The sequence below is a fragment of the Chiloscyllium plagiosum genome, unplaced genomic scaffold (genome assembly GCF_037043375.1).
Source record: "Chiloscyllium plagiosum isolate Xiang-an unplaced genomic scaffold, Cpla_swu_hap1 HiC_scaffold_7, whole genome shotgun sequence".
Classification (NCBI taxonomy): domain Eukaryota; kingdom Metazoa; phylum Chordata; class Chondrichthyes; order Orectolobiformes; family Hemiscylliidae; genus Chiloscyllium; species Chiloscyllium plagiosum.
Window position 1 is genome coordinate 49083022 of NW_028270145.1, and position 12491 is coordinate 49095512.

The 12491-nt window shown below is 44.8% G+C and overlaps 1 protein-coding gene across 1 annotated transcript in view; it reads left to right on the plus strand.

Moving 5' to 3' along the window:
* LOC122551515 (dual 3',5'-cyclic-AMP and -GMP phosphodiesterase 11A-like) overlaps positions 1-11701 on the plus strand; it is a 411702-nt gene extending 400001 nt beyond the window's left edge. Inside the window, exon 20 of the mRNA XM_043693531.2 lies at positions 9431-11701. Within this exon, the coding sequence (XP_043549466.1) occupies positions 9431-9574 (144 nt within the window). The 3' untranslated portion in view covers positions 9575-11701. The remainder of the gene's footprint in view (positions 1-9430) is intronic.
* Positions 11702-12491: the final 790 nt, after the last annotated feature.

The following is a 12491-nucleotide window of genomic DNA, read 5'->3' on the forward strand; positions in this document are numbered from 1 at the left end:
TGGCCTGGGACTCACTGCCCACACACTGGCCTGGCCTGGGACTCACTGCCCCCACACTGGGCTGGCCTGGCCTGGGACTCAGTGCCCACACACTGGCCTGGCCTGGCCTGGACTCACTGCCCACACACTGGGTTGGCCTGGGACTCTCTGCCCCCACACTGGGCTGGCCTGGCCTGGGATTCACTGCCCACACACTGGGCTGGCCTGGCCTGGGACTCACTGCCCACACACTGGGCTGGCCTGGCCTGGGACTCACTGCCCACACACTGGGTTGGCCTGGGACTCACTGCCCCCACACTGGGCTGGCCTGGCCTGGGACTCACTGCCCACACACTGGCCTGGCCTGGCCTGGGACTCACTGCCCACACACTGGCCTGGCCTGGGACTCACTGCCCACACACTGGCCTGGCCTGGGACTCACTGCCCCCACACTGGGCTGGCCTGGCCTGGGACTCACTGCCCACACACTGGGCTGGCCTGGCCTGGGACTCACTGCCCACACACTGGGTTGGCCTGGGACTCACTGCCCCCACACTGGGCTGGCCTGGCCTGGGACTCACTGCCCACACACTGGGCTGGCCTGGCCTGGGACTCACTGCCCACACACTGGCCTGGCCTGGGACTCACTGCCCACACACTGGGCTGGCCTGGCCTGGGACTCACTGCCCACACACTGGCCTGGTCTGGGACTCACTGCCCCCACACTGGTCTGGCCTCAGACTCACTGCCCCTGCACTAGCCTGGCCTGCGACTCACTGCCCCCACACTGGTCTGGCCTGGGACTCACTGCCCCCGCCCCTGCTGGCCTGGCCTGGGAGTCACTGCCCTTGTGCCGGCCTGGCCTGGGACTCACTGTCCCCACATTGGCCTAGCCTGGGACTCTCTGCCCCCACACTGGCCTGGCTTGGCTTGGGACTCACTGCCCCCCTGCTGGCCTGGCCTGGGAATCACTGCCTACGTGCTGGCCTGGCCTGGGAATCACTGCCTACGTGCTGGCCTGGCCTGGGAATCACTGCCTCCACAGTGGCCTGGCCTGAAAATGACTACCCCGGCACTGGCCTGGGATTCACTACCCCCACACTGGTCTGGCCTCAGACTCACTGCCCCTGCACTAGCCTGGCCTGGGACTCACTGCCCTCACACTGGCCTCCACTCTGGGACTCACTGCCTCCACGCTAGCCTGGCCTGGTACTCACTGCCCCCACACTGGCCTGGCCTGGGACTCACTGCCTTCCCCCCCCCCCCCGCTGGCCTGGCCTGGGAATCACTGACCGCACACTGGCCTGGCCTGGGACTCACTGCCCCCACACTGGCCTGGCCTGGCCTGGGACTCACTGCACCCCCCCCCTGGCTGGCCTGGCCTGACCTGGGACTCACTGCCCCCACACTGGCCTGGTCTGGGACTCACTGCCCCTGCGCTAGCCTGGCCTGGGACTCACTTCCCCCGCACTGGCCTGGGCTGGGAATCACTGCCCCCGCACTGGCCTGGCCTGGGACTCACTGCCCCCACACTGCCTGGCCTGGGACTCACTGTCCCCGCGCTGGCCTGGCCTGGGACTCACTGTCCCCGCGCTGGCCTGGCCTGGGACTCACTGCCCCCGCGCTGGCCTGGCCTGGGACTCACTGCCCCCACACTGCCTGGCCTGGGACTCACTGTCCCCGCGCTGGCCTGGCCTGGGACTCACTGTCCCCGTGCTGGCCTGGCCTGGGACTCACTGTCCCCGCGCTGGCCTGGCCTGGGACTCACTGTCCCCGCGCTGGCCTGGCCTAGGACTCACTGCCCCCTGTGCTGGCCTGGCCTGGGACTCACTGCCCCCTGTGCTAGCCTAGCCTGGCCTGGGACTCACTGCCACCACGATGGCCTGGCCTGGGCCTCGCCGCCCCTGCACTGGCCTGGCCTGGGATCACATCCAGGACTCGCTGCACCCATGCCAACCTGGCCTGGGACTCGCTTCGGGGACTCACTGCCTCCATGATAGCCTGGCCTGGGACTCATTTGGACTGGAATCAAACCCAGGTCCTTCATATCGTGAGGCAGGAGAGCTAACTACTGAACCACTCTGCCACTCAATATAGGATTGTTAGATTAGATTCCCTACAGTGTGGAAACAGGCCCTTCGGCCCAACGAGTCCACACCAACCCTCCGAAGAGTAACCCACCCAGACCCATATCCCTCTGATTAATGCACCTAACACTCTGGGCCAATTCACCTGACCTGCACTTCTTTGGACTGTGGGAGGAAACCAGAGCACCTGGAAGAAACCCACGCAGACACAGTGAGAATGTGCAAACTCCACACAGACAGTCACCCAAGGCTGGAATTGAACCTGGGACACTGGTGCTGTGAGGTAGCAGTGCTAACCACTGAGCCACCGTGCCACCCCTCCATGACACCCGCAACAATCAACCCCACCACCCTGTGGCTGAACATTTCAACTCCCCTTCCCACTCTGCCGAGGATACGCAGGTCCTGGGCCTCCTCCACTGCCGCTCCCTCACTACCCGACACCTGGAGGAAGAACACCTCATTTTCCACCTCGGAACCCTTCAACCCCAGGGCATCAATGTGGATTTCACCAGTTTCCTCATTGCCCCTCCCCCCACCTTACTCCAGTTCCAAACTTCCAGCTCAGCACCATCCCCATGACCTGTTCTACCTGTCTGTCTTCCTTCCAACCTATCTGCTCCACCCTCCTCTCCAACCTATCACCTTTACCCCTTCCTCCATTCACCTATTGCACTCCCAGCTACCTTCTCCCCAGCCCCACCCTGTCCCATTTATCTCTCCACCCCTGAGCCTTCCGGCCTCATTCCTGATAAAGAGCTTCAGCCCAAAACGTCGATTTTCCTGCTCCTCGAATGCTGCCTGACCTGCTGTGCATTTCCAGTACCACTCTAATCTTGACTCAGATCTCTGATCACCTTCATTTTCTGAAGAGAAACATTATGCCTGTAGCTTGCACTGAGAACTTGATCACAGGTTTTCTGCGTTCACACTCATTGCTTGGTATTTAGCTTGCCTCCTACAGTGTTTTCAGAACATTCCGAACTCTATGATCATTTTCCTCCTTTATTGAAGTGTGAATGAAGATAGTGTCTGAGTAGCATCTAATCCTTTATTATGTTGGACTTCTGGAATATTTCAAAGGCAGTCAATTAGACAGTATTGAACAAAAGTTGGTAAAATAGTAATTGACAATCTTGATTCTTGTTTTGAGGGTACTGGCCAATATCCACTACTTCTATATAATTTAGTGAACAGTGTGCCTCACCATTTTTTGCTAAATGATTGTTAACTGATGACATTAGGTAGACTTCCTTTTGCATAGCCTTCTTAAGTTGTGTCTGGTCTATTTGATCTGATATTCCCACTTGGTTTAGGAATAGTGACCAATAGCACCATTTAGTGGGTTTGGTGATTTGTGAAAATACTCTTTGCTCCTGCATTCTTTTTATCTTAGTCTTCTATTACTGAGTGTTTTCCTTTCTTGGAGTTGGTGTTGCATTTGTCTGCAGTTTTCTGAGGTTTACTATTCCAGAAAATAATTTAGAAAAAGTTTCATTAAATTCTGCTGTGGTCTTCTTTGAAAACCCTGTCTACTTGAATGGTCAGCTTTAATCTTGAGCATATTAACCTGCTGATAAGTGAAACCTTCCTCTGCTTTAGTCATGCCATGATCTGTTTTTTGCCTTCCAAGCTTGGTCCTCCTGGCTTTTGCAATTTAATTATAGAAGGTTTTACCTTGATCTGTTTTAATCATTTTAACTTATCAGACAAAATATTCATCCATGTACCAATGTCAGTTTAAACTCAGTAGAATGTCCATTTACACCATGAGTTACAACCAGTAGCTAATGTCTGTGTCATTGATCTATCCTAGGCTGCCAGTACATTTGTTTTAACATTCCTATTCTTGGAGCTGATTGGTGTAAATTTGATTGTCCTGTACTTATATTACAGATTTAGAATGATAGTATTTCTTAAAATGACTATTTACTCCAGCTGTGGCATTCGGCTCCCCCTGCTGGTTAAGAATTTCAGTTATGTGTTTTTTTGAAACGTAAAAATGGCTGTTAAATAAATGGCAACCTGGGGTAGGACCTTGTAAAATGTATTCCATCTTACACTGAAAAATGCCCAGGCTGATGACACCTCAAATGGCAGTCTTGTGTATTGGTACAAACACTTCTAGGGATTAATTGTAGCATACTTCTGGGAATCCTCATCTAACCACAATTGCAAGTACTTATGGCTCATGTCCAGCTCCGTGAAGGACAGCCCCGCCAACCTCTGCCAGGTTTCTTAAAAGTCCTCTCCGCGAGGGCTTAAGTATTTATCCAGCTTCAAAATTGGTGCAACTAGTGCTGCCCATTCCACAAACTGGGCTGGTTTGATGATTCCTTCGCTTTCCAACCTTCTGCTTTCTGTCTCTACTTTTGCCGGTAAGGCCAATGGCACTGGACAGACCTTGCAGAATCGTGGAATTCCTGATCAAAATATAAGGTGGTCTTGGCTCCTTTGATAATCCCTAGACCTGCCTGATAAACCTCCAGGAATTTAAGTAGGACTTTACTCAGGCAGCCATTTTCTAATCAAAGAATGTTGAGCCAATCAAAGTGAATTTTTCTGAACTAATTTCACCCCATAAGGCTTGGGTCCAAGTCATTAACTACAATCATCGGTAACTGAACCAAAAACTTCTCCTAAGAGACCAGAATCAAAGTTGTACCCTTTATCGATAAAGGTTCCCTGGTATAAGTCCTCAGTCTAGCCAAGGTCGCACATCCTTAATGGTTCGAGTCCCAAGAATATTTTGTGAAATGCTGGTTCTGCAGTCAGTCACCAATACAGCTGCACCAGTATCAACCTCTGTTATAAGTGGGTGACTGGTGCTAAGCAATTTAACTGTTCCAAACCAAGTGTAGGTGAGCTTTCCAGGGTGTGCACTGTCCTGGATACTAACCTATAAGTTCTCTTACTCAATTCAGGCCTAGTGGGACTCTTCAGTTCTGAGGAAGGGTCACTGGAGCCAAAACGTTAACTTTGATTTCTCTTCACAGATGTTGCCAGACCTACTGAGCTTTTCCAGCAACTTCTGTTTTTGTTGCAAGTGAGACTCTTGATGTCTTGAGTCTGTATACTTGCAGCAACTACAATAGCTTGCCTACCCAGGTCCTGAAGAAAATTTTAACCATTTTCCCGAGGCTTGACTTTGGTTTGGGGTTCTGCTGGGGCTGACCTAGAGTCCCTCTGTTCAGGATATGTTCTGAGTGAGCTTATGCAATTGTCTTCACTCAAGTGGTGTTCCCTAAGCTCAGTCAGATAGCAAGGGTGTCCAATTCCATTGGTATACTGTGTAAAGTATAAGCTACACTTGCCACATTTTCTAATTACAAAATCAATTGTAGAGTCTGTTTGAAGTCCATTTGAGTTTCAGCTATTAGTTGGTTTCGCATGGTTACATCATTAATCCTACATACCAAGCGGTCTCTCAGCATCTCATTATGGGTTAAACCAAAATCACATGCCTCTGCCTCATTAAAAATCCCGGAGTCCATGCGGGGTCAGTCGGTTCCGTAGGCAGGTGCTGAGGAAGGAGACGTGGCTGTGGTAGCGAGTCTGTTTCAGAGGAGATGACCTGGGGGGTGCAGTGAGAGAGGGACTCACTGAGATCCATGTAGAGGGAGGAAGAGAGCTTCTTCAAGATAGGCATCCTTGCAAGAGGATTCGCAGTAGGTTAAGATCAACTAGGAGAAAGTGAGGACTGCAGATGCTGGAGACCAGAGTTGAAAAATGTGGTGCTGGAAAAACACAGCAGGCCAGGCAGCATCTGAGGAGCAGGAGAAGGGCTTATGCCCGAAACGTCGATTCTCCTGCTCCTCGGATGCTGCCTGGCCTGCTGTGTTTTCCCAGTACCACATTTTTCAACTCTGGTCTCCAGCATCTGCAGTCCTCTCTTTCTCCTCATTAAAAATCCCAACAGAATTCCCTAGTTCTCAAACTGCTGGGTAAAACTGATAGCATCTCAGAATTAGAGGAGGCTTGGGGTCATAATATTCCTTAACTAAATTTGTCAACTCTTGAAACCTTCTGATATCTGGTCCCTCAAGAAATATTAGGCTCCTAATGACCGATAAAGCTGCGGTCCACAAGCTGTCAGGAAAGTTACTCGTTACTTTTCATCTGCCCCATGTCATTTGCCCAGAAAATACAACGCATTCTTTCCACAGACTGGGCCCAGTCTACAATGGCAGGATAGAACATCAAACTTCCCAAATAACAACATAATGCCAGAAATGCTTACCTGAACTCAAAGACAGTTGTTGAAAGCGAATTTCTTCAGGAGTGTTTTTCTTTCTCAACACCACTGAAATAACTCCATAGAGTTGGTATCCCATCATCAAGTCACCCTTTATTTATACATGCATAATATTTGACACTGGTCCAGTTTCCTCAGCGCCAGCTCTTAGAGTGAAGACAATCTCTGACATCTGTCAGGGCTCCCTGATTGGACAGATTAACAGCCCCAGTCAGGGAACTCATATTCTATGAGATCCACCTGGCTGACCAAAGAGCAAGCTAGACCTGTCAATGTGCAGGATGAATAACAGGTGAAAAAAAATTTCCCAATTGTTTGACACTATCATCAAACTGCTCCCCATAAAACTACTGCCCCAAGAGCAGAGACAGTTACACCCTGGTCTAGATGGACATTATGAAGGAAACAGGCCAAATGAGAGCCAGACCCATGTGTTCCCCTTGTCACCCTCTACCTCCTTCCTCTACACCCTCACCCTCACCTGGCTAACTGACCCTGGTGACCCCAATGTCATTTACTGTCATCTGAGGGCAGCACCTTGCTGCTTCTTCTGAACACACAGAATTCCATCAGTGAGCAACTTCAAAAATATAAACCTCATTTTGAGTTATAGAAAAATAATTTAAGTCGAAGAAAAGTTAAAGAATGACCTTCTTCAATTAACATGCTTGTATTTCACCTTTTACTTTTTTTGTAATACAGTTCATTTGCACAGCATCGTGCACTCACTACTTTAGCCCATTCAAACTGTTCTCATGGTACTCATTCACTCTATTATAAATTCACTGATCTGTACTCTCAGCCTGAGCTGAGCTATCACTGTATCATTGCTTACCTTTCAGAAATAATTGGTGTCAACTCCCGGCTACGCAGTATCTGATTGAAATTTGGTCACTTATCCGTCTATGGTTGACTGACAGTAAGTCTACCCCCTGTGTGGATAGAAAGTTGGATTATGCTCAGTTTAAAAGGGAAGGAGATGCTTCAGCTGAGGATTACAGCAAGGAAGGCTGAAGCTTGCAGGAATCAATTTGTGAAGAGTACTCTATCTCTTCTAAAGTTTAATCATTAGAGAAGGAGCCCAAAACTAATTAGATTTCTGCCTTCTGCAGGAGCCTCATTAATACTTTGATTATTAAAAGTTAAACTTTAAAGGGGCCTGGAAATGATCACAATAACTATGAACAAAATTATTTACTCCTGGATTTATTTTGTGTTACATGGTCAAATAAAAATGGCTGTAAAATAAGAGAGTGAGAAATACTGTGAATTTGGGAAAGAGGTAAGGCTTGACACACTCAACAAATGTGGAATTTGAAGCAATGTTTGAAAGGGCACCTGAAAAAGGAGGGAGAGGCAGGCCAGAATAGATGTGTTGGGGACTCGAGAGATAACAGTTCTATGATTTATAGAATGGCCATTACTTGAGGTGCTTTGGCTATGACTGGAAAGTTATATTGGATACATGAATTATGGACAGTTTTCTTTTGCATGAATAGTAATAGAATTGAGAGATTCCAATCATACTTCAAGTCAAGATGCAGTAATATATAAAAATCAGCATGCAGTCCTAGGCTTTGCATGAAAAATCATACTCAAGTGAAAGTTGCTATCCCAAAGGCATTCATCATAAAATGTGTAAGCTTTTTAAGATTGTGTGAGTTGCAAATAATTTTAATTGTAATCATCTACAAAGTAATGGTGGATTCTCATCCTTGATTAACCTGGAAAGTTTTCTGAAGGTTTCATTGCATTATTTCCAAATGCATTGTATGCATTTGGAAATTAATGTTTATTAATGATCATTCATTATTACACTGTAATTTGTCTACCACTGTGCCTATTGTCTTGTCAGGAATTACTGTGCTGGTTTGCATGTTTTGCACTTTTCTTATTGCCCTATGTATGACTGTCCCCTTGTGCAATTTGTGCTATCCATATAGCACTTTGGCCCTAGAGGAACGCTGTCTCGTTTTACAGTATCAGATGCATATGGTAGAAATGACAAATAAAGCTACTCTTGACTCTTGACATGACCCTTGAGAGAACTGTCACTAACCCTGGCAGAAACAGAACTGCAAAGTGACTTTTTGGGACTTTGTGCTGAACACTGAAGAGAGCTTCCCTCATGTGGACCTCCTTCACTGGAAAAGTCTCAATGTGCTAGAAACCGAGGTATTTCTGTGGTCAACTGCACTCTTTGTAATCTTGCTTCCAGTTTTTCAACAAAATGAAAGGCTGCCTGTTAAAGCTGGGAAAATCAAAATATGTGCATTACATCATCTGTAGAGGGAAAGAAGGTGCAGTCACTCCCCAAGGGGCTCATTAGCGACAGTCTTACTTCAGTTGCCAAATACTCTTTACATTTCAAGCAAAGCTCTTCTCTAATACTTAGACGTTGAGGATTGTTTACATCAATCTTTAGCTCAGTGAACAACATCAGGACTTTCCAATGTTGTCAGAACAGTATTTTGATATTAGAGCAACTTTAAGAGTAATGTTAATCCAGTTTAATAAGATTGGTATCTCAAGGTGGTTTACCATTTAAATTTGGATTAGCCATTTGTCATGCAAACATTCTTTGTATTAAAGTTCTTAATTCGTGGATTGAATCATTGATATTGATAACACTGTAAATGAATTCCTATTACATCCGTAGCCATACTGAGCACATACTGAGTGATTACGCATGTTTGTAGGACTCCGAGTATAGTGATAGATTATTTTCTATCAATTAGAATTTGTCTTGTGTCCAGAATCATTGGTCACATTCTTGAATTGATATAAACATTTCCTGTACTGCTTAATGCGTAAATGAGTGTTCAACTGGTCTATTGTGTAACAAGGAGACATTATACCATAAGTACATCACCTGAATGAGTTTGTAAAATATCAAAACTTAAAACTGACTAAATTATTAAAGTTGTTTGAACTTCACATTTTAGAAACAATCTACTCACTTGTTTTGCAAATTCAAAATAAAGTAACCAGGACACCAATGATTGAAGACAGACGATCATAAAAATTGAAAGTTAATTGTGCTAGTTCTCAATGTAGTGTGATTCTTAATGGGAACAATTTATTTTCCTTTTCTTAAAAAACTCCCCAGGCTCTGGTGAAGGTCAATCCAAAACTGAAGCCAATGCTACATGGGATTAAAAGGAACAGATGCAAATGGGAGGAGATGCACCGAAAAAGACAAGGGAGTAAAGACAATGTCAGCTGCAGCATATCCACGCAGGACATCAGTTAAAACCCCAAGCATCATTTGTGAGGATCAGCTTGACTTGGCCATAATTCAACTGGATCAAAGATTCTTCGGTTGTGATTTGCAAGGGTGATTGGCACTGCTGAAATCCCCACTGAGTTGCTGCAGGATGCCGCATTCCTTTGCTCCCAATTGAGAGAAAGAGAAAACAACAAATAAGAAATGCAATGCAACTATCCAGTTGAATGCTTCCATCTAAAAAAACTGCTAGGAAGCACAGTAAGTTTATTTAGCAATGCACAGGTAATGTAGCTTCATCCAGTGCTACTAGTTGCTAAGGGTTTGCTGTCTTCTGCAAAAAAAAGTATGAACATGATAAGCGGGTTTAATGAACCATCTTTTAAACACCAGGATAGAGGACTGGAGTTTTCTGTGCATCCTTTGTTACTCTGCATCAGCAAAATCTGTTATTCGCCAGATATTGTCTGCTTCTATGTTCTCTTAATGCTGGAATGTTCTTGTGGTATTATTTTCTATTTTTCAGATACTTTTCTGAAAGCAGTTTTCTACTTATTTCTTCTCAATGTGAGGATGCCTTGAAATCAGTTCTCTGTAGTGAAGAAAATGTGAATGATAGATATAGGGAGGCAAAACCCTTTTATGTGCAATCTTTGGCAGGTGGAGCTGTGATGGCTAGGAATGATCTATAAGAGAATGTGAGAGCACAGCTTTGCTTTTTAAATCAGTGGTAGTTGAAGTTGTATGTTAAACAGAATGCATGATGAAGCAAATCTAATCAGAGCTGTACAAATAGCAGGCATGGGATTTTGTCAGCATGAAACATTCAAACAAAACAATAAAGATTCTTCAGCTCTGTGTGACTTTTCTCACAACTGAAGAATCAGAGGGAACATTATCAGGTGTTGAAACTGAACTGGCTGCGTATGCCAAAAAGTGGCCACGCTTGATTTTAAGAACTCTGCATGCATTTCACACCTGCAAGATGTGGGAAAACATTTGCAAGATTATTAAACCTATTTTTATGAAGGGACTGTCATTGATAATTTGTTTTGGAGTTATGAACACTTTGATTCCACCCTCTCTGCATTATCTATTTGTTGTTGCAAATATGCTTTTGAAGGTATTATCTTTTCACCCTTCCAAAGAAGATCTGATTACCAGTCAGATTCTTTCTGTGACTACTATAAATCTTCATGATTCTGGTGGAACATAATTGAATTGATTATCAGTGAACAGTTTATACAGTGAGCCTCGATAGGTTCCCAAAGTCTGCTGAGGTGGCTGATTTGGTAACATTTCCCCAAAACCCCCTTCTGGGACTTAAGCACAAGAAACAAAGCTAAGACTATAAGGTACCATCCAGGCTCTGTTTGCCTGCTCCAGTCTATACAAAGAACCCCATTTTAAAGAGGAGTCCTAGCTAATTATTTAAAGGCTGATGATTATCACATTGTTTTGTAGAGCTTTACTGTGCACTAACTGAATGCCATATTTCCTACATTACCATAGTGACCACTTTAATACCTTTAAAGTGCTTTGAGATGTCTCTTGAAAGGCATTATTTAAATGCAGGCCTTTCTTTCTTATTGTAGCAGTTCAAAACATGAACCCATTCTTTTTAGAACCCACCCACAACTAGACACCTTACCTAGCCCTGCATCTGAACTTAATGCGCAACTACATATATAATCCTCTCCTACATAATTCTCATTCTGCCTTCAGATAGCTTTAACATTTGAATTATTATTTTAATCTCATCTGATATGGTTTGAATTCTGTTTCTTAGCTGGTTTATTTGTTTTGATTAACTCATGATATTATTTAATACTGTAGAAATAAGAGGCCAGCTATGAAAAATCCAAAAATCATTAAAACCTGCACTATCCCATCCCCAGATCTTTAACCTATTTTACTAATCAACATGTTCAGGGATGTTATTACACACCTCTGGAGCAAGTGGGACTTGAACTCAGTTTCTTGGCCCAGGACTAGGGACACTACCACAGAATACATGATTCAGATCTTTCAATCCACAGGAATCAACAAGTACATGATGGTACAAATGAGGACATTTGCAGAACTCTGCATTGTCAGTGATCAAATGATTAATGTTACAATTCTCCAACTGTCTTTTGTTAAAGATAATAAAAGGTGATAATGAAACCAAAACCAAAAATAAGTGTTGCTTTTATCATTTAAATGAGTTACATATGTTTATAAATTAATTCCCATGTTATTATATCTTCTGCCTTTTACAACCCAATCTCAATGGACAGAAGTCTCATTTGTAGATTTTCAAATAATGATTCTGGTGCAGTGGTACCTCAGTTGCAAGGCCATGCACAGAGCTAGGAAAACAAGCCAGTAATCGATTTAACCAATTAATCTTCTAAAATGCTACACTGTTAAGGTAGGGATTACAATAGATTAGGAATTCCTTGTTATCTTGCAGTTCATTTGTGTCTACTGTTTCCGGGAGGAAAACTAGAAAGACTATTTCAATACTGACTCCTGCTGGAAGAGTGAAGTATCACAAAGAGGAACAGCCTTCAGTGTGAAACATAAAAATTTTGATCCTTTGGCTATTTCCTTTCATGCAACTGCACCTTCATCTTTCTGTTTGAGGAAAATGTTCACATTAGAATTATTGGAACATGGCATAAGTATTTCCCTATTTAAGAATGCTCTGTTGCAGGAAGGAATCAATCCTCGTTTTCACTGGGAAAATGCTTTTTCTATAATATTTTCCTTAGTATTTTCTTTTTGGCAAACTTCTACATTTACTCAATGTCTTTAGTCAATGTTTCTTCATGAGACCCTTAAGCAAATGGCTAACATGTTTTCATGTTCATTAAACTCATATCTTCAAGAGGCTTGATTGGGTTTGAGTTGTAAGGCGAGGCTGGATAAACTGGGATGTTTTTCACTGGAGCTGAGGAGG